At 39.0% G+C, this 24,411-nt stretch overlaps 1 protein-coding gene across 4 annotated transcripts in view; it reads left to right on the forward strand.

Moving 5' to 3' along the window:
* Window positions 1–544: 544 nt before the first annotated feature.
* Cpeb4 (cytoplasmic polyadenylation element binding protein 4) overlaps window positions 545–24,411 on the forward strand; it is a 63,510-nt gene continuing 39,643 nt past the window's right edge. For all 4 annotated transcript variants that reach the window (XM_015997597.3, XM_006978862.4, XM_015997598.3 and 1 more), the window contains exons 1-2: window positions 545–3,084; window positions 21,128–21,209. In XM_015997597.3, the coding sequence (XP_015853083.1) occupies window positions 1,960–3,084; window positions 21,128–21,209 (1,207 nt within the window). In that variant the 5' untranslated portion in view covers window positions 545–1,959. The remainder of the gene's footprint in view (window positions 3,085–21,127; window positions 21,210–24,411) is intronic.

Raw genomic sequence — 24,411 nt, forward strand, 5'->3', positions numbered from 1 at the left:
TGGATAAGGACTACGCAGTTCTAGGCACAGCACAGCTGCCGGGAAAACCCTCCTCCCCTTCTATCCCTCTGGGGAGGAGCTCCGGCCAGAGCACGTGATGCCTGGGGCACCCACCTTTACTCAGGGCAGGCCTCTCGTTTATTCTCGGTGTCATGGGCTGCCACTTCGACCCCCAACAATTCAGCTCAGTGTTTCAGTGTGCAAGGAGCCTGTTCTCTTCCGAACATCTCTCTATGGGTTTCCTGAGAAGCCTACTTTGGGAACATAAACCTCGAAGGAGTCTTTGCCCACAAAAAAGATGGCGGTGCACTGCTTTCACTGCGTGCGCGGACCCGGCTCCGGCGCCGGCCCCGCTGGGCGAGGCGCAGGCGGAAGGGGCGGCTCTGAGATGACCGGAGACCTTCCTGGGAGGGTCTCTGAGCTCTGGAGGCGTGGCCTGATCGGAATCGTAGCTTCGGATTGGTCTTTCGGAGGCTAGGCGGGGCCTCCGCAGCACCCTGCCCCTCCCTCCTCGAACCGGAAGTGTCTCTCGGTCTTTCCAGCTGGTTGTCATTTCACTCGGCTCGGTCCTGAGGAGAAGGACTCAGCCGCGGCTGCGGGACCCGGGCACCGGAGGCAGTGGCGGCGGCGGCGGCGGCGGCAGCGGCGACAGCAGAGGAAGACGAGGAGGAAGAAGCAAGGAAAGAGAAGAGCCGGGGGGAGTCCCCAACGACGACAGCTGGGACTGCGGGACCGGGGGAAAGTGGCGGCGGCGGCGGCGGCGGCGGCGGCGGCCCAGCAACCGTGAGGAGAAACAAAAGCCTTCTAAATTATAGTTTCAAAGCAGTCTAGGGGGAAAGAGAGCGCGAGCCCAGGGGAAGGCCTTGCTCCTTTAGAGTAACTACGGTAGCGGGGTTTTCCTTTTTGTCCATCCCCCTCCCCCCCACCTCACCCCCCCTCCCCCCGGCGGAGAATCGAACTGAGAGAACTGAACAAACCGCCCCTGGGTCCCATGAGGGAAAAAAATCCCGGAGCCGCAGAGAGGGGAAGAGGCAGAAACCGCAGGACCTTCCAGGTCGCCCCCTTGCTCCCCGCACCCCCGGGCCGCCAGCTCGCCCTTGTCCAGTCTCGCTAATCCCTCCTGATCGCGACACCCCCCAGAGGGAGAAACGGGTGTTTCCAACCCCTTTCATGGGGGAGAGGAGGCCGAGGGGAGCCCAAGAACAGCAAACGCAGCAAGATCTGCACCCGGAGCCCCAGGAACAGTCCCAGAGGCCCACACTGCACCCTACAAAAGAACAGAAACAGGACCAGGAACAGCAGAAACCTCCCTGCAATCACCTTTCCTTTAGTCAAGGCTGATTTCCTCTTTGGCAACCAGAAATTCACCTCCCGCCCCAGATAACCTAATATAATCTATCTATATATAAATATATAATATATAATGTTCTTAAATTATTCCTGATTTTTTTAACCAAGCTGCCAAGAAGAGAACGTATTCTCCCCTTAATCCTATTCTAATTTTTATGTGAATCTAAACTGCTGAGGAAGACCATATGTGATTGTTAAATTTTATATAGATATATTTTTACTCTGCACAATGCTTATTCTTCTATATCCATAGATGCTTGAGAAGCTGTGTTCATGTCATTCATGTACATTTTCCTTTGGAAAAAGAAAGCGCCTATTTTACTAACCAAAGACTTGATTTTTACCTTTTTCCTTTTTTATTCCCGCCTAGAAATAAGCCTAATTGGATTCATATCAATATTTTAAGAGATTTTTTTTTAGTTGTTTTCCTTCCAGAGAGACCAGAATTCCAAATCAGAGATACTTAGGGTGTTAAGCTGTGATCTTTGAGTTAGCTATAAATAAGATACTTCAAGCAAACAAACAAATTTGAGATACGGTGGGGAAAGACTCGAGACATTAGATTGTCTTTTTTTTTTTATTGTGAGATTCTGATCCTAAAAATAATAAATGGGGGATTACGGGTTTGGAGTGCTAGTGCAAAGCAATACTGGGAATAAATCTGCTTTTCCAGTGCGATTCCATCCACATCTGCAGCCTCCACACCATCACCAAAATGCCACCCCCAACCCTGCTGCTTTTATAAATAATAACACAGCTGCCAATGGCAGCAGCGCTGGGTCAGCTTGGCTCTTTCCTGCTCCAGCTACCCATAACATTCAGGATGAGATCTTGGGGTCAGAAAAAGGAAAAAGTCAACAGCAGGAACAACAAGACCCTTTAGAAAAGCAACAACTCTCCCCGAGTCCAGGTCAGGAAGCTGGAATACTGCCTGAAACTGAAAAGGCAAAAGCTGAAGAAAATCCAGGGGACAGTTCTTCAGAAAACAGCAATGGAAAAGAAAAAATACGCATTGAATCACCAGTGTTGGCAGGGTTTGATTATCAAGAAGCCACGGGCCTCGGTACTTCCACCCAACCCTTGACATCTAGTGCATCGTCCCTTACTGGTTTCAGTAACTGGTCAGCAGCGATAGCGCCTTCTTCCTCCACGATAATCAATGAAGATGCAAGTTTCTTTCACCAGGGTGGGGTCCCTGGCGCTTCAGCTAATAATGGTGCTCTGTTGTTTCAAAATTTCCCCCATCATGTGAGCCCTGGCTTTGGTGGTAGCTTCTCCCCTCAGATTGGGCCTCTCTCCCAGCACCATCCTCATCACCCCCATTTCCAGCATCATCACAGCCAGCATCAGCAGCAAAGGAGGTCTCCTGCCAGTCCCCACCCCCCACCCTTCACACATAGAAATGCTGCTTTTAACCAGCTGCCTCATTTGGCGAATAATCTTAACAAACCTCCTTCTCCATGGAGCAGCTACCAGAGTCCCTCTCCAACCCCCTCTTCTTCCTGGAGCCCAGGAGGTGGCGGCTATGGTGGCTGGGGAGCTTCTCAAGGCCGAGATCACCGCAGAGGGCTGAATGGTGGAATAACACCCCTGAACTCCATCTCACCTTTAAAGAAAAATTTTGCAAGCAATCATATTCAGCTCCAGAAGTATGCTCGCCCTAGCTCAGCCTTTGCTCCCAAATCCTGGATGGAAGATAGCTTGAACAGGGCTGACAACATTTTTCCTTTTCCGGTAAGATGTTCCATTAATAGATTAAGATAAATAAGGACGTTGTGTGATGGAGTATCTGTGGAATGAAAGAATTGGAATTGTCTGTTTTCACATTAGAGATCTTAGAAATTGAGTTGATTGCCAGTCTTTATTTTAGCAAATGAGTGTAATTGGAACAAAATAGTCACTTTTTTCTTGGGCCTTAATTTTTCCATTTATAACTACAGATATCAGGTAGTTAGTGATACCCTAATTAGTTATGATACCTTTCTTGTTTAACAAGAGAATTTTCTTCTTGCTTGAGGAAGAACGGTAATATGTAGCAGATATGTGTTTTGTTGTGGAAACTAATGAATGTTTTCTGCCTATCTGAAGGAACTAACTAAAAATGACCTTTTTTTGACATTGTAAGGTAGGGATTCACTGAAACCAGCTAACTACTAGGTTGCAGTTTTCCTCCTGGTTATATTTAGACATGAACCTTGTAGTCTGAGCAGTCTGAACTGATGGATTCAGCAATTCCTCTTAAATCTCTCTACAAACTCTGACCTTTCTTGTAATAGTAAGGACTACTACTTAGGGAGAAACAGTAGATGATTTTTTTTTTGTCATGTTTAAAATCATTATTACTATTATTTGCAGTTCTGGGTGTAGAACTCGGGGCCTTCTAAATGCTAACCATTTCTTTTTGAAAACCATGAAGGTGTTGATTCAGAATGCTGTGTCTTTTCTTTCTTTCTTTCTTTCTTTTTTTTTTTTTTTTTTGGTATGTGATGCCCTTCACCCACTTGTTTATTTTCCATTGTTAACACTAGGGGTGTAGATAATTAAACCATTCCTAAAAATAGATCCAGGCAAAGATCACTTGTCTTTGTTGCTACTAGTATATCCTTTATCTGGTAGGAGTCACATTGTTTGATGTTTTTGAACTAATGAACAGCCAGTTTATATCACAGAAATAAAGTAAAGGGAATTTCAGATTAGTTGAACATCACTTGCAACACTCAGTTTATATACTATAGAGTATGATCATTACTGTGTCCTTAGAAAATGTATAGAAAGGAATAAGGTACACTGAACCTGTCCTCACAACAGACCCACAAGGTGAGTTCTATAATTATCCCATTTACGAATAAGGAAACTAAACATGGAATTAAAATTATTTGTACATGGATGTAACACGTGTGTTACAGCAAAAGGGTTATTTTAGACACAGTTCTGCAGGGACTAAATCATAGTATAAAATAGTATTCCTGTTTAAGGGAAGTAAAAGTCTGCTGAAAGAGCTCCATGTAAGTCCAAGGAATTAAATAAATATCTCTTCACTCCTTAAGGATACAGTGCAAGGCATCTTAAAATATTTGGTCAAATTTAGTGTTAATTTTTTTTTATTTTTAAGGATTTTTCCTGTCAAAAAGTTGTTGGCATTTTGCTTTTAGAAAACATTATTTTTATCCAAGCTGAAGTACAGTTGTTATGTAGTAAAAGATAAGTAGCTGTTCAAGACACTGACAGTAGCTTTAAAAAGTTGTTTTTAATATTTCTTAGAGCATAAATTTCAAGCAATTTAATGCAAAGGTGACTTATGAACTATTTATGTATTGCTAATTTAAAAAAAACAATACCTTGGGCTGGAGAGATGGCTCAGCAGCTAAGAGCACTGACTGCTCTTCCAGAGGACCTCGGGTTCAAATCCCAGCACCCACATGCAGCTCACAACTTCTGTAACTCCAAGATCCACCCTCACACAGACATCCATGCAGGCAAAACACCAATGCACATAAAATAAAAAAAATAATAAAATATATATTATAAAAACTAAACAAAACCTATACCTTGGGAGGTGTAGAGATGGTTCAGCAGTTACGAGCACTCAATTCCCAGCACCCACATGGCAGCTTACACCTGTCTGTAATCTCAGTCCCAGGGGACCTGACACCCATGGCAAAACACCAACTCACATAAAATTAAATAAATAAAGTTTTAAAAACACATACCTTTTCACTAGGTTGATCAGTGTGGGAACTGAATACACTTTTCTTTCTTATTTGCTACTCGTTACACTAACAGTAAATTTATGTGACCTCCTGGTCACACTCTCATTCTGAGCTTACTAACTTATGACAATGAATTGTTTGGGGGAAATGAGAAGTTCAGGAAATAAAATATCTATATATGTGTGTCAGGTTTTCTCCCTGTGGTACAGATAGGATCTGTTCAACATGTGGAATCCTTTGGATCAGTTTCTTTAGTGATTAAATTGATTGATTAAATGACAGACTAAGATTGATACTAAAAGCTGTTGTTAGAAACCCTTTCAGAGGGCTGGGGATTTTAAATAGAGCACCTCTCTGGCCTGTACAAGGCTTGAATTTGATTTCCAGTACTGAATTTTTTTCCTCTTGTTTTTTCTTGTCTGTTATGCTGAGGATAGAAAAAGGGTGGTCAGTAAACCTGGTTCATATACAGAAAGGCTGGTCGTGGTGGTGCACACCTTTGATCCTATCATTTGGGTGGCAGGTAGATCTCTGTGAGTTCAAAACCAGCCAGGGCTACATAGTGAGACCTGTCTCCAAAAAAAAAAAAATTTTTTTTTCAAATATGAAAAGATTAGAAAGTGGATTGTTTTCTGCTCCCTATCTCCATTATTTTTGGTAGTGAGTTTAGTATGAGGTTATAATATTCACATGCAAACAGGATATCATTGTTATATTAAAAATAAATTATCTGAAACTTGCCTAATATTGGGCAACATTTATTTAGTTGGAAATGAACCAGAATATTTTTTACATTTGTTTACTGCAGGTTTGTTTTTGTTCTGTCTGTATCCAGGGTTTTTTCATTTTTATTTGTTTTGTATGTGTGCATACATGTACATGTGGGGGTCAGAAGATCACTTACAGGGGCCAGTTTTATCCTTCCACCAAGGGGATCCAGGGATCAAACTCAGGTAGTAGCTTTTACCCAGTGTGCCATCTTGCCTGACCTTCTGCACAGTTTTTTCTTTATCCATTTTCAACATTCCATTTTGTCCACATTTATGAGCCCTGACTATATATCCAACAGCCCCCTAACTGATCCACCAAGGAGGTATATTTTGAGAAAAAAATTAATTAAAAATTGCTTCTGAGTTTTTACCTATTCTAAAGCTTCATGGTATGAATTGAGAAGGCATAACTTGAGAATCCTGTTTTCAGACACATTAAATTAATGTGCATTTAATAATATATAAATTGCCTTTTATGTTGTTTTGTATGTATTAATTCATTCAATAATCCTATGAGTAGAAATTATAATTCACATACAAGATTTGATCTTAATCATTATACTATGATACCTCTTCACAAAATCCTAATACAGATTTAAGTTGAGGGTGAGAGGAACTCCTCTCAGAAGCATGTGAGATGAAAGGGGAAAAGTTAACTATATGTAATGACCAAAAGCTGATTGTAAGTTCAATATAGTTCTTGCTACTACTCTGGAGGCTGAAGCAGGTTGGAGAGTCTAGAAGTCATGGCCAGCTTGAGCAACATGAGGCTTTCCATTAAAAAACAAAAGTTGGCTCATTGAGTTTTAAAAGTAAAAAATAATATGCCATATTTGTTTATCAACTCTAAATGTTAAACTTCATAATGTCAATAACTAAATTTTTTATTACATTTGTTTATTGTATTTATATGTGCATGCCAATGCCAGTGTACATGCATGGAGTTCAGGGGACAACTTGCAGAAGTTATTTCTCTCCTTCCACCATGTGGAGCCTGGGGATTGATCTCAGGTCCACAGGATTGGCAACAAGTGCCTTTACCCAATCTCACTGGCCCCAGATCCTTTTGTTTTTAATTTTGAGTAGTCACTATATATCAGGAATGGGTTAGGTGCTTCCGGATATGCTCTATTACTTCTTATAATAGGATTTCTCAACCCTGTAACTTTGGGTTGTATTGTCCTGACTTCAAAATAAAGAGACAAGGCCCATATTCATGTGACTAAAGTATGATTTGACCCTTACATTAAGGAGAAAATAAGTCCTGTCTGTCCTGCCAAATACATCCTGGAGCTCCAATTTCCAAACCAAATAATAGATTGGGATGCCTGCCAGTAATTATATTTGAATATAGTACCTTATTGGAGTAATGCCTAGATCTGTCCTTACAGGAAAAGTAGAACAGAATTCCTTAGTCTATATACTATTACCTAAAGCTCCATTTATGATCCCATCTCCATTAGCTAAGAACCAGGAAAGTGACCACAAAGATTACCCTCAATCTTGATTGGTAGAGAGAGAATTCAGGACTTTACTTAGGGCTCCATTTGCTCTTACTTTAGACACAACATCACAGGATTATTAAGTTGTCTTAATTACACAAGTAATTCTTGTCACCATGATAACTTACTTGATGGTGTCAACTTAGTGTCCTTAAAATTTTGTATCATACTGTGTGCTTATAATCAGAAAGTAATTGTAGTGCTTTGGGTGACAAGTCTTGGTGAATTAGTAAACATCATAACATGCAACCTCATTCCATTTTATCTTTTCTTAATTTGATTCTGAGAGATTTTTGCACAGGAAATCTTTTGCTTGACTTAGAAAGAAACCAATTTTGGAATTGTAAAATATGTGTTGGATAGTTCTAGCTCTGTCAGAATTGAAATATTGGAAAACATGCTGGGAAGGAGGTATAACTTCTTTCTTTTCATAGAGGGCTTCTAACTAGGTCTGTTATTTCCTAATAGAGCTGAAACTAACTGGGGTAGACCTTTTTGTTTTGTTTTGTTTTGTTTTGTTTTGTTTTGTTTTGTTTTGTTTTGTTTTGTTTTGTTTTTTGAGACAGGGCTTTTCTGTGTAGCTTTGCACCTTTCCTGGAACTTGCTTTGTAGACCAGGTTAGCCTCGAACTCACAGAGATCTGCCTGCCTCTGCCTCCCGAGTGCTGGGATTAAAGGTGTGTGCCACCACCGCCTGGCAAATGAACAACCTTTTTTGTTGTTGTTTTGGTTTTTTGTTTTTTGAGACAGAGTTTCTCTGTGTAGTTTTGTGCCTTTCCTGAAACTCACTCTAGCTCAGGCAGGCCTCAAACTCACAGAGATCTGCCTGCCTCTGCCTCCCGAGTGCTGGGATTAAAGGCATGCGCCACCACCGCCCAGCTGGTAAACCTTTTTTAAAACCTTTCCCTTTGTGTTTCCCTCATTTTAAAAAAGATTTATTAATTCTTATTTTATGTGTCTGAGTGATTTGCCTGTATGTATGTATGTATGTCTATATACTTCATGAGGCCTAGTACTTGCAGACCTGAAGAGGGCATTGGATCCCCTGGAACTGGAGTTATAGATGGTTGTGAGTTGCCATATAGGTGCTGGGAACAGAGCCCAGGTTCTCTGCAAGAGCCCTCAGCAAGGAATTTCTAACATTATTTTGTATTGTTTTCAGGGCAGCCTTGATATATGATCAACAAATTGCTCTGAAACCTATCAGGAAAAGCTTACTTATTTCAAGTCTAGTGAATATGGTTATTGCTAATTGAAACTAGGAAGGTGGTATTTAGTTCACTAGGATATGGTTGTAAGAATAATCTTTGGTGGTGCTCCCGGGAAAGAAATAGTGAAAATACTGTTAAAATTAACTTAGGCTTATGTTTGAATTTTACAGTCTAAATTCATTTTTTCTTATGACTTTTCTGTCTTGATAGAGTGAAAATAATCTTGAAAGCCGTGTGGTGTCACGTTGCTCCCAACAGTGTATTCTGCCTAGGCTTTTGGGAGGTTGAGGCAGGAGATCACAGATTCAAGGCCAGCCTGGGCACATAGCAAGTCCCAGGTCACCCTGGACTATAGAGTGATACCCTATTCAAAATAAGAAAAAACTTTAGAACATGTTTTACTTTATATACTATAATGGGTATATTAAATTTAGGATATATATAGTAAATTTATATATTAAAAGAACAACATATTAATAGAAACTATGTGACTTTTCATAAGAAGTTGGAAATAACACCATAGATTTAAATCAGATATTGTGGACTGGAAAGTTGGTTCAGTGGTTAAGAGCACTGACTGCTCTTCTTGAGGATCTTGTTCAATTCCCAGAACCCACATGGCTGCTCATAATTGTCTGTAACTCCAAGATCTAACACCCTCACACAAACATACATGCAGGCAAAACACAAATGCACATAAAATAAAAATAATTAAATTATTTTTTAAGTAAATTGGATATTGTGTAACTTTTTAATATTATATTTACATAGATAATAATATTAGTATATAGTGTAATATATATTTTATAATTATTTAGTTTTATTTTTGTATTTTAATTTTTAGCATAAATTTATTGAGCAATTATGTTATGAAATAGGTATGAGACTCTCACAAAAATGATTTGATAATGTATTTTATAATCTCTTTCTAACTTTTGCTCATCTCTGAGTGATATTTAGCATGCATTTTTTCTTAACGTTATAAGCAAATCATAAACTAACCTACTAATTTAACTCCATTTTAATTCAGGATTTAATTTAATTGATTAAACTATAAGGCAAACTAACAGAGTCAGCTGTAGGTATAACAGAAGTGATATATAAATGTGACCATTATTAATAAAATAGAAATATCCAAATTGGAAATTTGTGAATAAATTCTTACATAAGCTACTTTGTACACCTGTATACATTACTTATTTACACTCTATGACAAAATGGTATCAGTAAAGGCAGACTTAAAACCTCTGCATGGCAGAATTCTGGTCCGGCTTCATCTCAAAGAAAACCCAATCACTATACATTGCCCTGCCTCATGTTTATGGGCTGAATTATTAAACTTCAGCCTTGAGTTATTCAAATACTTCCCATATTGTGCTGTACTGGGCTTGGACAATTTGAATTTGCACAGTATTTTTTTTATATCCCCCAATTATTTTTCTACAACTAAAGTAAGGTATAGTTAATCCTTTGATATTATGTATTTTAAAGTCATACTTGTATTTAAAATGTGATGTAACAATTTAAATAATAGTTCTTTCAGGAAGCCTACAGGGATGCATCTAGTTAGTAGGTTCATAGTGCTAGCTAGTAAAACATCTGCTGTCACTTTATTGTCCATGAGACTTCAAGAACATTTTTACCCCTAAAACAATCTTAGTTATGACAGATCAGATCTGGACTCTAAATATGGCTTTGCTGTTTATTAGTCATACAACCCAGGACAAGCATGCTACTTTTTTCCTGATTATTCCCTTTTTTTCTCATTTCTTTTCTCTGGCCCTTTTGAGAGTAAAATAAGAATATGTCTAGTATTTGTCTTCCAGAAGATTCTGTTATTAAAAGAAAACAAAATTTTCAATAGCAATATTAGTCAGGGCCGGCAAGTTGGCTCAGCAGGTGAGATCACCTGTAGCCAAGCCTGACAACATGAGTTTAATTCCTGAGCACCACATGGTGGAAGGAAATAGCCTACTCCTGCAGATTGTCCTCTGATCTTCATTTGTGCATGCCCACACAAGAAACACATACACACACACTAAAATAAATGTCATTTAAATGTGGAAATCACTGCATGACTGGTATGCGATAACTGAACTTAATTTAAAGAATTTTTATAAATGAAATATAATTTTAAAAATAAAATTGAACATAAATAATAGTGGGACTCAGGCTACATAATAATCTTTATTTTCCTGAACACCAATAAATATAGTGTCTGACTGGTGATTTACCCCTTTTTTTTAATAAGGTTTTCTCCCTCGTGTATTTTTTAAATTTTTTATTATGGAAAATTTTAAACATTGACTAGACAAAGTAGTCACCTGGCTTCGGCTGTCCCTGGCTCCTCTCTCATCTACACCTCAGAACTCTTCTCTGCCATATATCTAGACGTGGTAGGGTTTCATTGTAAAAGTATACACTTGTCAAAGGTACAGAGTCTTTAAAGGGTACACAAAGACTCTTCCAAGTATCTTTTAAAGATACTGATGGCTCGCATTTCTGTCGTCCCTGCTTAGCCTGTTTTCCCTGCTCAGCCTGATGTTACTCCCACATACACCGGTCGCTTCATCTCTTTCTGGGCCATCAAAAAAAGCAAATAGCCCAGCTAAACCATCAAATCAGCTACTGCTGACTAGAAAATCCACTAGCAGAGTACAATCTTTAATCTTGGCTTTCTTCTAATTCTAGGCTACTGTGGAATTGTGGGTATGGTCTCTGGAAAGAATTAAAAAGAACAGGACAGGGCTGTGCTTTGGGGATTATTTTTCTGTTCATATTTTGTTTTTTAAAAGGAATTCAGAGATTGGGGGGTCTTTTGGAAGCCTGTGTAGTGTATCAAACCTTATTTATTCATCTCTCTCCAATATATAGGTATTTACTGTTTTTGATGGGTTGTAGGCTAGAAATATTTGACTATGGCAAGAGAAGGCCTTCTCGTGAAGAGTACAGTCTGGTAACTTTCTGTTTTCTACTTGAGAGTTGAGGAGTGTGTTCTGCCTACAAGACTGTACAGAGAGAGATAAAGATGGGGTGGCCTTGTTAGGTAGGACTGATTGCTTTTTGTCATTGTTGTCAGGGTCACAAAAAAAGAAGAGATATTAAGAGTTATAAAACAGAAGTCTCAGCTTAGGCATAAAAAGTGTATTTTGGGTTTGCGGTCCCTCTTCTGACTGGGCCCTGAACTGGCCAAGCAGACATGGAGAGGAGGAACTCTGACAGCTATTTAGGGTCTTCGTGTGTCTGTGACCTGACTCAGTCTCTCAGGGCAGCGTTTTAATTTTGTTTACTTTCCTTAAACCAATGGCCTCTTGTGTTGAATAGCTTGTTAGATAGGAGAACATCTCCAGTGATATTTTTGGATCCAGAAGTTTTGGCTTATTATGATAACCTAGATGAAACCGGCCATAGTGAAGCACAGAAGAGCTAGATTGTTCAGATATGCCAATAACCTGTTCTTAAAATGTGACTTTCACACTCTTTTTTCATATACCACAGAGGGAAGGCATGCAGGGATGTTCACTGGATGCCTTCTAGCTGCCAGCCATTGTGCCTCCCTGTCACATACCATGTCTCCTTTACTTCTCACCGGTTTTCTGTTTGTGTGGATGTGTGCATATGAGTGTGCAGGTGCAGTTGCCCTTGTGTGCACATGCAGAAGTCAGAGGAGGACATTGGGTATCTTCAAAACAAGGTCTCTCACTGTACAAGAAGCCTCACCATTTTGGCCTGGCTTCCTGGCCAGCTAAACCCTGATATCTGACTGTCTCCACTTCACAATGCTGAAGTTACAGGCACGTGAAGTTGTGCCCAGATTTTTAATTTTTTTGTGGATTTTAGATTTTATTTTTTCCTTTTATTGAAAATCGTCTTTTCTCATATAATATATCCTGATACAGTTTTCCCTCTCTGTGCTTCTCCCAGCTCCTCCCCACCACTCCTCCCCTCTGATCTACTCCCTTTCTGTCTCTTATTAGAAAAGAACAAGCTTCTAAGAGATTACAACCTAACATGACAAAATAAAATGTAATAAGATCAAGTGAAAAACCATCATACCACATTGGACAAGGCAACCCAACCAGAAGGGAAAGAGCCCTAAGAGCGGGATGTCCAGCTTTTTATGTGGGTGCTTTGAACTTGAGTCTCCATGCTTGCAGAGCGAGCACTCTCACCCCAGAGACATCTTCTTGGCCCCTCGTTGCAATTTTACAGAGATAATGTATTTCTTGTGTGTGTGAAATCAGGGTCCAGTGACATTACAGTGCCAGGATCACTTATCCAGTAAGTAGAGATTTGGAATCAAATCTTGAATGGATTTTTAACTATTTCTTTCTTCCAACAAGGTCAAAATGACTAAATAGCCAAGAAGAAGGGACTCCATTGAACTAATGGAATCTAAATTGCCAGTTTGGTTTTTTTAATTCAAATAAGTGGCAACAAGTTTTCTTTTTTAAAAAACAACTTTAAAAATTGTATAGTACTCAAAATGCATAAGTACACGTGACATTTAGTGAAGGGGGAATAAAAGGCAATTTTCTTAAAGGCTTTTTGAAGAGATCTTCTGATTTATCAGTTTTTGTGGGAACCAAATGGAGCTATGAACTATCAGAGTGATTCAGCTATAGTTTAGAGCTCTGTTAGAATTATTTAGTAGCCGAAGTCAGAACTCTTTACCTTCATTGAAGGTGTTATGATGAGAAAGTACTGACTCAGAAGAGAGATGGCAAAGAAATGTGAGGTGCTAGTAAATGTATTTACCTTGTCCCTTCTTCACATCTGTAATTACGTCTTGGATGTCACCCCTGACACTTACCTGCATCCAGGCCATGCAGACACAACAAAGAATTTTATACCTTGCACATGTCAGTAATGAACATTCTAGGTTATGATATGACTTACTTGAATACATTTTTAAACTTCACCTCTGAAGCTTGACTCTACCACTCACAGTGTGACTTTACGCTTTTTTTTTCCTAAAATGGAATAACAACAGTTAGTGACTTCATGTAGTACTTGTAAGAAACTAATGCAGATTAATTTGTGTGAGAAATGCAGCTTAGAGCCAGGAGGAACAAGGCAGCTTCTTGCTTTCCTGGTGCATGCTGTACCTGTGCTACAGGAAGCGTGCAGTCCTATCCAGAGAGATAATCAGCAGCCTGTCTGTCTGGTGCAGCATGGGAGTGCTGAGGGACTCAAGGCAAAGAAGCTTACTCTGTGCTGGAGTGTAAGGCCTTTTGGAAGTAGAGTCCTGAAGGTGAACTGTACAGTCACCTCTTTGTGATTTGTGGACACAAATAACATTTCATCCAAGAAGAATGTTTATATTTTGGAAAATCTTGGATTAAAACTCCCATAGTTAACATTGATTAAATATGAGCTCTCCCAGAACTTTCAAGCTTCCTATTTGTTTTGGCAGCTGACACACTAGCATAGACTTTCCTTTTGAACCAAAATATTTTCCTTTCCCTTCTTCACCAGGGAAAATTTAAGCCAGAAAGAGCAACTTCCCCAGCCTGATATGGATTAAGAGCAAGCTAAAAGTGATCTTAGAAAGGGAATGAAGAAAGTAGTGAGCTGAATTTTGCCTTGGACTCTTAATGATCTGGTTGTATGCAATTAATTCTATTTTGTGTATCATACCAGTCTGGTAGCACCAAAACACAGGGACACAAGTTTATAAAAAGGGGCAATAAAGAGTGGTGGTAGTAGTGGTTAGCATGGGATATATTTCAATGAGAAAATTTAGTCTGAAGATACTCTTTGAGCACAAAAACGACCTCCCGTACAAACTATTTAATGGAATGCTTTCTGTTGTTCTTTCTAGTGAATGCGGATATCCCCTTAAATAAGAGTGAAACATGAGAAAATGTGCCTTGAGAGTCTCTAGTCCTAGGGAATTGATAGAGGTAATAATTTCCCTCTATAAATGATTTTTAAGAAAATGCAGAATGTTTAACAAATGGTAGGTACTGATGTTTTACACCAAGATTTAAGTATAAATCTGAGATCATACTGCTACCCTTTTTATATGTAAACTAATGTGGACCAGGATATGCTATACAGCTCTTTAATGATAGGACTTGATTCTTAACTCAGGAAGAATCTAACTAAAAGGAATCCAAGACTCTTAACTAAAAAGGAATGAGCATGTGCTTCACCTGTCTTTTTAAATAGAGAAGACTTATAGGGCATTTGAGCAACAGTTTTGAGAGGAGACACATTATTAATAAATATATGAAGTCAGGTATTCTATGTTGTTGGATAAAAAAAGAATGATATGCCTAAAATAACAGATTATAGGTGCCAGAGATAATAGTGACAGTCTAGGTGCCAGATTTCTTATTTTGTTTACTTTTAACCACTTGCTTTCTTCAAGAACAGCTCCCCATTTGTTGAAATTGAACTTGATTTGTATTGCTAAGATGTATGCTGTATAGAGTTTGGAAATTTTCAGTCTGGAGAACAAGCCCCTTTCTTTATAAGGAAACTTAAACTGTTTCTTGTAGCTCACTTAAGAGATGGACTGTACCCATCAGGATCATAATAAGGATAATAAGATGCAAACCACACCCCCAAATAGCTAATGAAACCAATGTGTTGATTGGGATTGTTTATCTTAGTAGTTTTTATGTATAGTCCCTGACTTCATATGGAGAATTGTCAGAAATATGAATTATTACGCTCTTCCTGGACATATTGAATCTGGGGTGACTCAGTAATCTGTTCTTAAACAAGACCCCTGTGTGACTGTGAGGCATCCTCAACTATAAGAACACTCCCATGTGGTTCTGAGGCATCAAGTATAAAAAACAAGGGCAATTGGACGTGGTGGCATGCACCTTTAATCCTAGCACTCAGGAGGCAGAGACAGGTAGATCTCTATGAGCTTGAAGCCAGCCTGGTCTACATAGAGAGGTCTAGGCCAGCCAGGCTACATAGTGAGACCCTGTCTCAAAAAAGCAAACAACAACATTTTGACTTAGATCATCATCTGAATGTTAAAAATGAAATGTGGCTTATAATTCTAGCTACATGATAGGCTGAGGCAGGGGGATGGTGAGTTCAAGACTCTCAAAATCAGTTACTTACATGCAACTTAATATGAAGTGTAACAAGTAAGGTCTAGTGGTACCATGCCTGAAATTCTAGCACGTGAAAAGCTGAGGCAGGAGGATCAAGAGTTGGAGGATATGGTCAGGCAAGACCACTCCGTTGGCAAGGGCACCTCTGCCAAGCCTGATCACCTGAGTTGAAGGAGAGAACCAACCCCTACATGTTGTCTCTGATCTCAATAGGTGTGTCAGGGCACACATTCATCCTACCCCAATATGCACACAAAGGAAAATGTAATCTTAACAAAAGAGAGCTAGAGGTCAGCCTGAGCTACACAGGGAGAGCCTATCTTTAAAAAAACAAACAAAACACATTCAACAAAACCTATACAATTACAAAATAAAGTGAAGTCAGGCCATTGCAATAAAGATGCTTGTGGAGCCTTGAAAATGATTTTATATTCATGGATAGTTATTAAGTTCACTGTTTTTAGAGCTGAAGGCCTGGGTTCAAATTCTGTTATATACATACCTGACATGGATAAAGTAATTCTGTTACTGTAAGCTTGTTTTTTCATCTATGAAAGGAGATCATTGAATACAGAATTATATAAGGCTTTTGTGAGAGATGATTACTACTTGAAATTAGCTGCCTGTGTTATTACTATGAGAACCAGCCCTGCTGCTTTGGTGGGCAGCTGATAGCTGCCAGTGTGTTTGTCATAGGTGTAATGCGTGTGCCTTGTCTAAGTGTCATCCCTGCGGGGGCTTTGTTTCCTCATGTGTTTTTCAGATTTCTCTCTCTATCCTTGTCACCCTTACACACTTTGTTCATTCTTTAGTTGAGTAATATTTAAGTGCTTACTGTTTTCCAGTCATTTGCCATATGTTTATGCCCTCAGAGTCCTTTAAACAAAACCCCCTCCCCCACTTTGTGCAAATACAGTTTTAGTAATCCTGTGGTGATTACCTTGTCTGAGGTAGTGTCCCCGGCTTTGGAATGAGGTTGAATCACATCTATGTTGCTAACTCTGCAGGAACTTGCCTATGCAGTAAATTGTATGAATTTTCCCTAGTCTAGTTTTGTTTTTAATTGTTAAATGGGAATAACACATTCTAACTTAGGAATTCTGAGACTTATAATTACGACAGTGCTAACAGAGTACAAAGACTGACAGAGAGTACTTATTTGGTGCTCAGTACAGAGTTCAACTCTTCTCCCAAGGGAGACTGGCAAAGGTGGTTTGAAACAAATATGGTTGTTGGTTGCGGGGGAAGATTTTCTTTCATTTTTGCAAGATATTATTTAATCTTCTTCCTAGCAAATTGTATGGGTAAATTTAAAAAAAAGAACTTGTTATTTTGCTTTATATTTACATAATGTGCTATTAACTCTGTAAAGAGAACTGTGGCTATAGTTCTGTGGTAAAACATTTGTTTACCATATGGAAAGCCTTGGGTTCAGTCTCCAGCACTAAGAAAGAAAAGGGTTCAATTCTTACTATCAGTGACTCTGCCTTTTTGTAGGCTAAAAGTGAACTTTAAGTAGTGATTTTAATTCACATCTTTGGTTTTTGACATAGTTGTCAAAAATTGATAAAATATATGTCACCTAGGAGCCCAGGCAGTTAGGATATTGGCAAACCAAAAGAAAATTGGCAGTGGATATAGCTCCTTACCAGAACACTTGCCCAGCACATGGAAAGCCCTGGATTCTATTGCCAGCTCTGCAAGTACAAACAAATGAAAAGCATTTTGTGCTAGGAAGGAGCGAGTGGGCATCCAGTGAAATCCCTTCCTTTGCTAGACCAGGAAAGCATTGTGGAGGACAGCAGTGCCCTGAAGAGTTGAGACTTCCTAGAGTCTAATACGCATTGCGCTGACTTAGGCTGGTGTTCATGTTTTGGCCATTGGCTCAAGGACAATCAAGAAGAGCTGTCACTTGACAAATACTCTATGTTACAGTTACTTTCTGGGAAATGGATCCTAGAAACAAACAGCAATTATATGTGATCCATTTTGAAAGAGGGGGAAAAATTGGAAACCAAGTCCTCCATGGTCTTTGATAGGAAAACTGGCATTGTTTGTTCTGTTCTTGTAAGCTGGCCTTACTATTGTATCTCTACCCTTCTACGTACTTCCCATTGGCACAAGACCAGATTATTAAAAACTTAAACGTTAAAAATAGAGAAGATCACCAAAGGAGAAAATTAAGAATGATAAACTTCGAATCTCCATTGATAAGAAGCTAATGACAAAATATGTGACTTTTGAACCCCTTCAGTTACCACAGCATTGAGGAAACAAATGTTATATGAGTGTATTTTGTAGTAAGTCTAATTGCTAATATGCTTGGGTTGTTTCACCCCTATTTCAGTGGGATTGAAAAGAAGATAGTGCTTATGCCACTGAGCTCTCAGACATTGCATTTCATTGTTAGTGGTCTCTTGAGGCTCTTTCCTTCTAAAAGTATACAGAACCTGGGAGTCTGTCTCAACACACTGTACCTGTGTCAGTGCCAATTGACCCAAGTTTATATATGGCCTTTACTTGTGAGCCTGTAATAAAATCACAATGAATTCAAAGAAAAAAATAGTATGGGTGTAAAGAATCAAGGGGATTTTAATCCAAAAATTACTGAAATTTACATTTTTCATTTAGGATTCTAGTTTGGTATACTTTTTCAGCTAATATCAGTGGTTATTAAATTTAGTAGCCCTCTATGTTCCAGGCAGTATACTTGGGGCTCAGATAGCCATGGATCTTTTACTAAGTTCTAGTGTCCCATTAGCAAACAGAAGCTTTCTTGACTTACTAGAAGTAGCTTTTAGAAAAGAAGCCACACAGAACTACTGTTATATTCTGTATCAGCTGCTGCTCTTCTTTTTTCTTCATTTTGTGATTGGCAAAATGCAAATTCTGGAAATCACATGGCTGCTACTGCTAGTCCCATGAAAAAGAATAATCGAGTAAGTTGTTCTCCTATCCCTATTGTTTATTTTGGCAAATGAAAGTGAACAACTGTAATGGGAAATGGGAAATATAATAAACAAACCTTAAGTAGAGAAGAAATATTTCACATGCTTAAAAATCACTCCAAGGCATTCACCCACATGTTGGTTTAGCAATCATTTTGAGCACCTCCATCCTGTAGATGTGCTTGACACATAACAATGCGGAAGGGTGGGCAGTACTCCTTAACCCAGTTCACAGTGTGGACACAAAGAGAATGATACTTCAACAACGATATCACCACCAAGTTTCTGCCATCTCAGGTCCTTCTGGGCAGTCCTGTGGGGCAAAGTAGTAGGACTGTCTTAGCTCACCATTACCCATTTGAGGTCAGTGCCATACTGGGGACATTTGATGTAAAACAGGTCCTGCTCATGGGACATTGTCAGAGGACATAACAGGTGAATGCTTTGTACTGGCTATGGCTTTGGTGATGACCCAGGGACAGGCATAATTCATAGTCCACTGAAAAGAAGCACTATCCAGCTACTATGGATTGAGGTAGTGTGACTTGGTGTTGACTTCCAAACCTTGAGTTATGCCTCAGATCTACTTCATTTCCAAAAGAAATTGCAGTAAGGGTTTTGATGCTATGTTGCACTTGAAGCCTTAAAAATAGAGCAGTCTCTCCTTTTACACATTCTGTACCTTAGAAAGTCTAATTTTGGCTGTATGTCCTACTTTTATGGGGACCCAATTGAGAAAAGAAAGCTGAAGAGGGAAAAGTCAGGAGGAAAAGGTGAAAAAAAAAATCAGTTCTGGAGTGAGTGGCCCTCCTCTAGAGCAGAATCAAATGTAAAGCACCTCACCCCAACCCTTGTCCCCATTCTCACCCCAAATCTCTCACCCAGAGGCAAACCTATAATACTCTCTCTTCTAATGTGGAATTAGACCCAGATGTAACTTCACCTGGACTCCTAACCATGCAGAGTGTCAGCAACCCATGGGTTCAGGGAACACTGCTGAGTGTCTGGATGTGGGCAAGATGAGGAAGAGTAGAGTGCAAAGTGATACAGAAAAAGGACGGGAGAAATGTCAGGCTGATCAGAAAATAAGCTTGAGTAGAAGATATGCCCTGTTAGCCTAGAAGTTAGATATCAAAATAAAGTGAGGTTCCAGCAAGTAAAAGTGTGGTGGAACAGTCTAAGGTGTTGGTTTAAGAGATGTTTGTTTGGTTGTTTGGTTTTGAACAATCAGAAACGCTGAGTTAAAAAGTAATTAGGAGCTATGTGGATTCTTAGCATTCATAGGGCCTGAGTTTACTACCAAGAACAAAACAACAACAGAAACTAAGTGAAAAGTCATGTGAGTACCTGCAGAGAAGCTTCCAGAATCCTGTTTGTTAGGTTCCTGTGAAGTCTCTGGAATGCTGTGAGAGTGGTCTTTGGGTAAAGGGTGAGGGCTCAGATATATGTGTTATCACTTCCTCCCTGAGTTTAAAATGTTTCCATGCACTTTTAATTTCTCAAGCTAAGCTTCAGTTTTAGCTGTTGCTAGATAATTCCCTTCATCTGAGGAATGCGAGAGCCGTTGAAGTTATAACTTTTCTTATTTCTCACTGACTTGATTAAGCCAGGGGCCCCACGCTCTTTTTCTGTTAAACTTTAATGGCAACAAAGTCAAGCCCAGTTTGGCAAGTAAATAAGTATTGAAGGGGGATTTGGGTTTTCTTGTCCAGGTATCCACTCTGATCATTGTCCTTTGTCCTCCATCAGAAGTAAGACTGGGTTCTTTAAGGAGCGAATGCCTTGTTACTTTGGAGAGAGTAGGGGGACAAGAAAGCTCTGTCAAAGTGAGCAAAACAGTGTCTAGTGTCATTATCCATTATTACTCTTGGAGAGGACAGATAATATCAAAATTACTATTTTGGTGGGGGGTATGCGCATGTATTTGTGGTGTAGTGTTATGTCCTGGCTAAGGTAGGTGTGTACGTGTGCGTGCGAATGCGTGCAAATGCATGCGTATGTGTCCATCATGTTTCTTTCCTCCATCTCTCTCCAGCTTTGTTTTTTGAGATAGGGTCTCTCACTGAATGAGGTTCATTGATTGAACTGGCTCAATCTGAGACTTACTGATTCAGGTGGCTGGCATTGAACTTAGGGGATCTGCCAGACTGATACAGAGATATTGGAATAGTATGGAAAGGTTTGCCCTATTAGTCTAGTCTAAAGTAATGGAGAAGATTAGCTTTCTTTTACATTCATTACTGTTCTTAATGTAAAGGCTTGTTTTAATGGTTTATGCTTTATTAATAAAAGTGATGCTTGTCAGAAATAAAAGCAGTCTCTAATGAGCTCTGTATGTTTTTGTGGGTCTTGATGTTTTGGAAGTGCTAGAGTAAGTGTGCTTTTTGACATTTGTCCTACTAAATGCAACATATTTTCCTCTTATGTAGGTAAATGCTGTGGGAAGGGAAGTTATTGGGAACTAAGCCTTACACATGCTAGTGCCCTGCTACCGTGTTATCTCCGAACCTTAAAATGCTATTTTAAAAGTGGTCTGTGGCTGTTTGTGTTTACAGGATCGCCCCAGGACATTTGACATGCACTCATTGGAGAGCTCACTCATTGACATAATGAGAGCTGAAAATGATTCCATTAAAGGTAAGCTGAAAAATGGAACTATTCTATTATAGTAAATAGTTAACAGTGTATTATATACTTAGTCTGTTGAGCAGTATCATTAGTATTAAGTCATCGTGTCTAGTAAGTTGTATCAATTCTACACATAAACTTCTTTTTGTTAAAAAGTCAAATTTATTTGATGGGCATCTGCAGTAGAACCCATCATGATACCAACTAAGAGTGCTGAACAAGTCCTCATTGCTAAGAGTGGGCATAACTCAAATACCATACACTTGACTGTTGTATCTCAGACAAAAACTTTCTAAGAGACCTGAGGTTCTTAAATGTGACAATAACTACATACCATGTTATAGGCATGTTGGCAACGTTTGGTCTAGTTTTACAATTTAAAAAATTGTCCATAGTTTCTGTTTAAAATGTTTTATTTTATAGAATTTTAGAACTTAATTTATAGAATTTTTTCTATATGTGATATTTAAGAAAATCCTCTTCCTTCTTGGCTTCTGGTTCAAGTCTGTTAGTGACTAGCTGTGTTACGTTCTTGAACAAGGTACCCAGTTTCGCCAGACTTGCTTACTACACTCTTGCTTCACCTCGGTAAGAGACTTGCAGTCACTTGGAGACTTAAAAGTCAAATACAGATGCATGGACCCCCACCGCATACGTGGACTAGGGATTTGTCATGTTCTTTTCTAATGTGTCAGGAGAATCTGAGTCAAGAGTGGGTGTTCTCAGGGATCCTTGTGAAAACTACTATACAAGAGGCAACCTTTTTCCTTGTAAGAACCTCAGTTTACTAGGAAGCAGGTTTCTTTGTTTTAAAGACATTTAGAATGTCTAGTATATTAGGTTAGTCCACCCAAGTTTTAATACATTTGCTCATTTATTTATTTGGTGTTTATGAGGCCACCTTGTGCTGGACATAGAGCTTTGCACTGCAGTCCAGGTGGCAAGGCAGCCCACTGCGGTGCTGACGAACCTAGCCCGGTTTTCCTGGAGGTCAGCTTGTCCTAGCACCGGGACAGCAGAGCCTTTAAGGAGAAACTTTTTTTCTTCCGAACTATTTGGGTTTGTTGTTTTGTTTTTGTTTTGTTAAATTTTTCCTTTATTCTTGAAATATGGTCATATCCACCGCTCCTTATTTTCCCCTCCAACTGCTTCCATATCCCCCACGAGGAATCTTTGTGTGTCCTAGAGATAAGTGAAATAATGTATGGAAATGTGTGTATCCATCTAATGAGGTCACTTGAAAATAAGGATATTTGAAATTGCTTAGGAATATTTGGAAGGTCCTTACTGAATGCCTCAAAGGGATTTTGGGTGAGAGTTCCATATGTGAAGAGATAAGATCTTTCTGAGTTTCTTAGAGTTTCCTATTTTCAAATATGGCTGTAATTCAGCTTTTTCCACTTTTCCTTTTCTTGTCATTAAAATGAAGAGAATCTAAGGCCACTTTTAGCACCAGAAAATTGCATGTATTCAAAGTAAAGATAGATTCAAAGAGAATCTATCTCCGTTTCCTACTTTTGTATTCTATAAGAGATGACCAGTTTGGGAACATGGAATAAAGGGTAAATGAGGGCTTCTCTGTGTTACCTTTTTTAACTTGCTTGTGAGTCTATAATTATTGCATAAGTTAATTTCAGGAAAAGTTTTTAAAGGACATTTATTTTTTAATTGTTTACTAGATTCTTATAGCAGTTTTTTTGAGAACCTCCCTTGTTCTAGATCAGTGATTCTCAACCTGTGGGTCATGAACCATCTGGGGATCAAACAACCCTTTCATTGGGGTCACCTAAGATCATCAGAAAACACAGATATTTACATTATGATTCATAACAGTAGCAAAATTACAGTTATGAAATAGCAATGAAAATAAGTTTATGGTTGGAGGTTACCACAACATGAGGGACTGTATTAAAGGGCCACAGCATTAGGAAGGTTGAGAAGCATTGCTCTAGATGATGGGAAAGGTGGGGAGAACAGCAATAGATACTGTTTGTTATGTTACATTTCTAGGAAGCAAGCCTCTAACTAGTAATTAAATATATAGAGTTTTGCACATAATGAATAATTATCTGAAGAATTTCTTTGTTTTATCAGTTTTAGCCAAGATATTTAAGGTTACCTTTTCCTTTTTAGTTTGGTTATTATGGCTTAAACTCCACTTTTATTCTGCATTCCATATAAAATTTATCCTCACTGATATTTACTTATGTCTCTTCAGCTAGCTCTGTATAGGAAATCAGAAGTTAAGTGACAGAGAGAGTTATGTGTAGATGGTCTCCTGGCAGCATGAGGAGTTTATGGAGTTGTGATTTCTAAGAGGCAGCATGGCACAGTGGAAAGAACAGCTCTGGAGTTAAACTGTCCTCACAGCTGTGCTGATGATTGTGAGGTTGAAATGACAGCATGTGTCTTGTCAAAGTCAGCATATCTGCCTGGCTGTAGAAGACACTCAAGAATTGAATCTACAAAGTCTTTCATCAGTTCATCACATGAGGAAGCCCGGTTCAGTTTAGGTTTCAGTATTAAAATGAACTTCACAATTTTTTTTTTCTTCAGGAAAGCAAGAAGGAATCCATAGATGAAGACATGGCCCTAAAACACTAGTTTATAATTCTGCTTGGCTTTAAAAAGCCCTGAACATTGGGTCAGTGTAGTCTTCACTAGCAAAATGGCAGCTCTGTTCAGGGCAATACTTCATCTCCAATAACTCTTCTCTGAGCTAGAGAGTTCACACTGCTGTGCTTGACTTGAGTAGTGAATCTATCTTCAGATGTTGTTTAAAACTAATCATGACCTTCTAATGTCTTGAAAACAATCCATTGTCTTCTGCATCAGGTGCTAAGTCCTCCTGCCAGCCATGTGTGCAGTAAGCCATTCTCCTAGTGCTCCTTCCTCAGAAACAGAGCAGAAAGCCACCATTCCTTCTATGAGAACATCATACCTCTTAGAAAAATGGAAATTTTAACTTGAGATTAGTTCTAAAGATTTAACCATACAAAGACAAGTTTTGTATTTGGGATAATTTTGTATTGAAATAATTTCATAAAACATGAATGACCTCATTTATTTTATCTCTTATCTGTAGTTCCTCTTATCTGTAGATATGTTTGTGTTTAAATCATAAAGCCTAAAATTAATTTAGGAACAATAATGTGAGTCATTGTTGTAGCATATATTAGTTTAAATGAGAAAAAAGGTTAGAAAGGAGAAT

This window comes from Peromyscus maniculatus, chromosome 8 (assembly GCF_049852395.1).
Source record: "Peromyscus maniculatus bairdii isolate BWxNUB_F1_BW_parent chromosome 8, HU_Pman_BW_mat_3.1, whole genome shotgun sequence".
Lineage (NCBI taxonomy): Eukaryota > Metazoa > Chordata > Mammalia > Rodentia > Cricetidae > Peromyscus > Peromyscus maniculatus.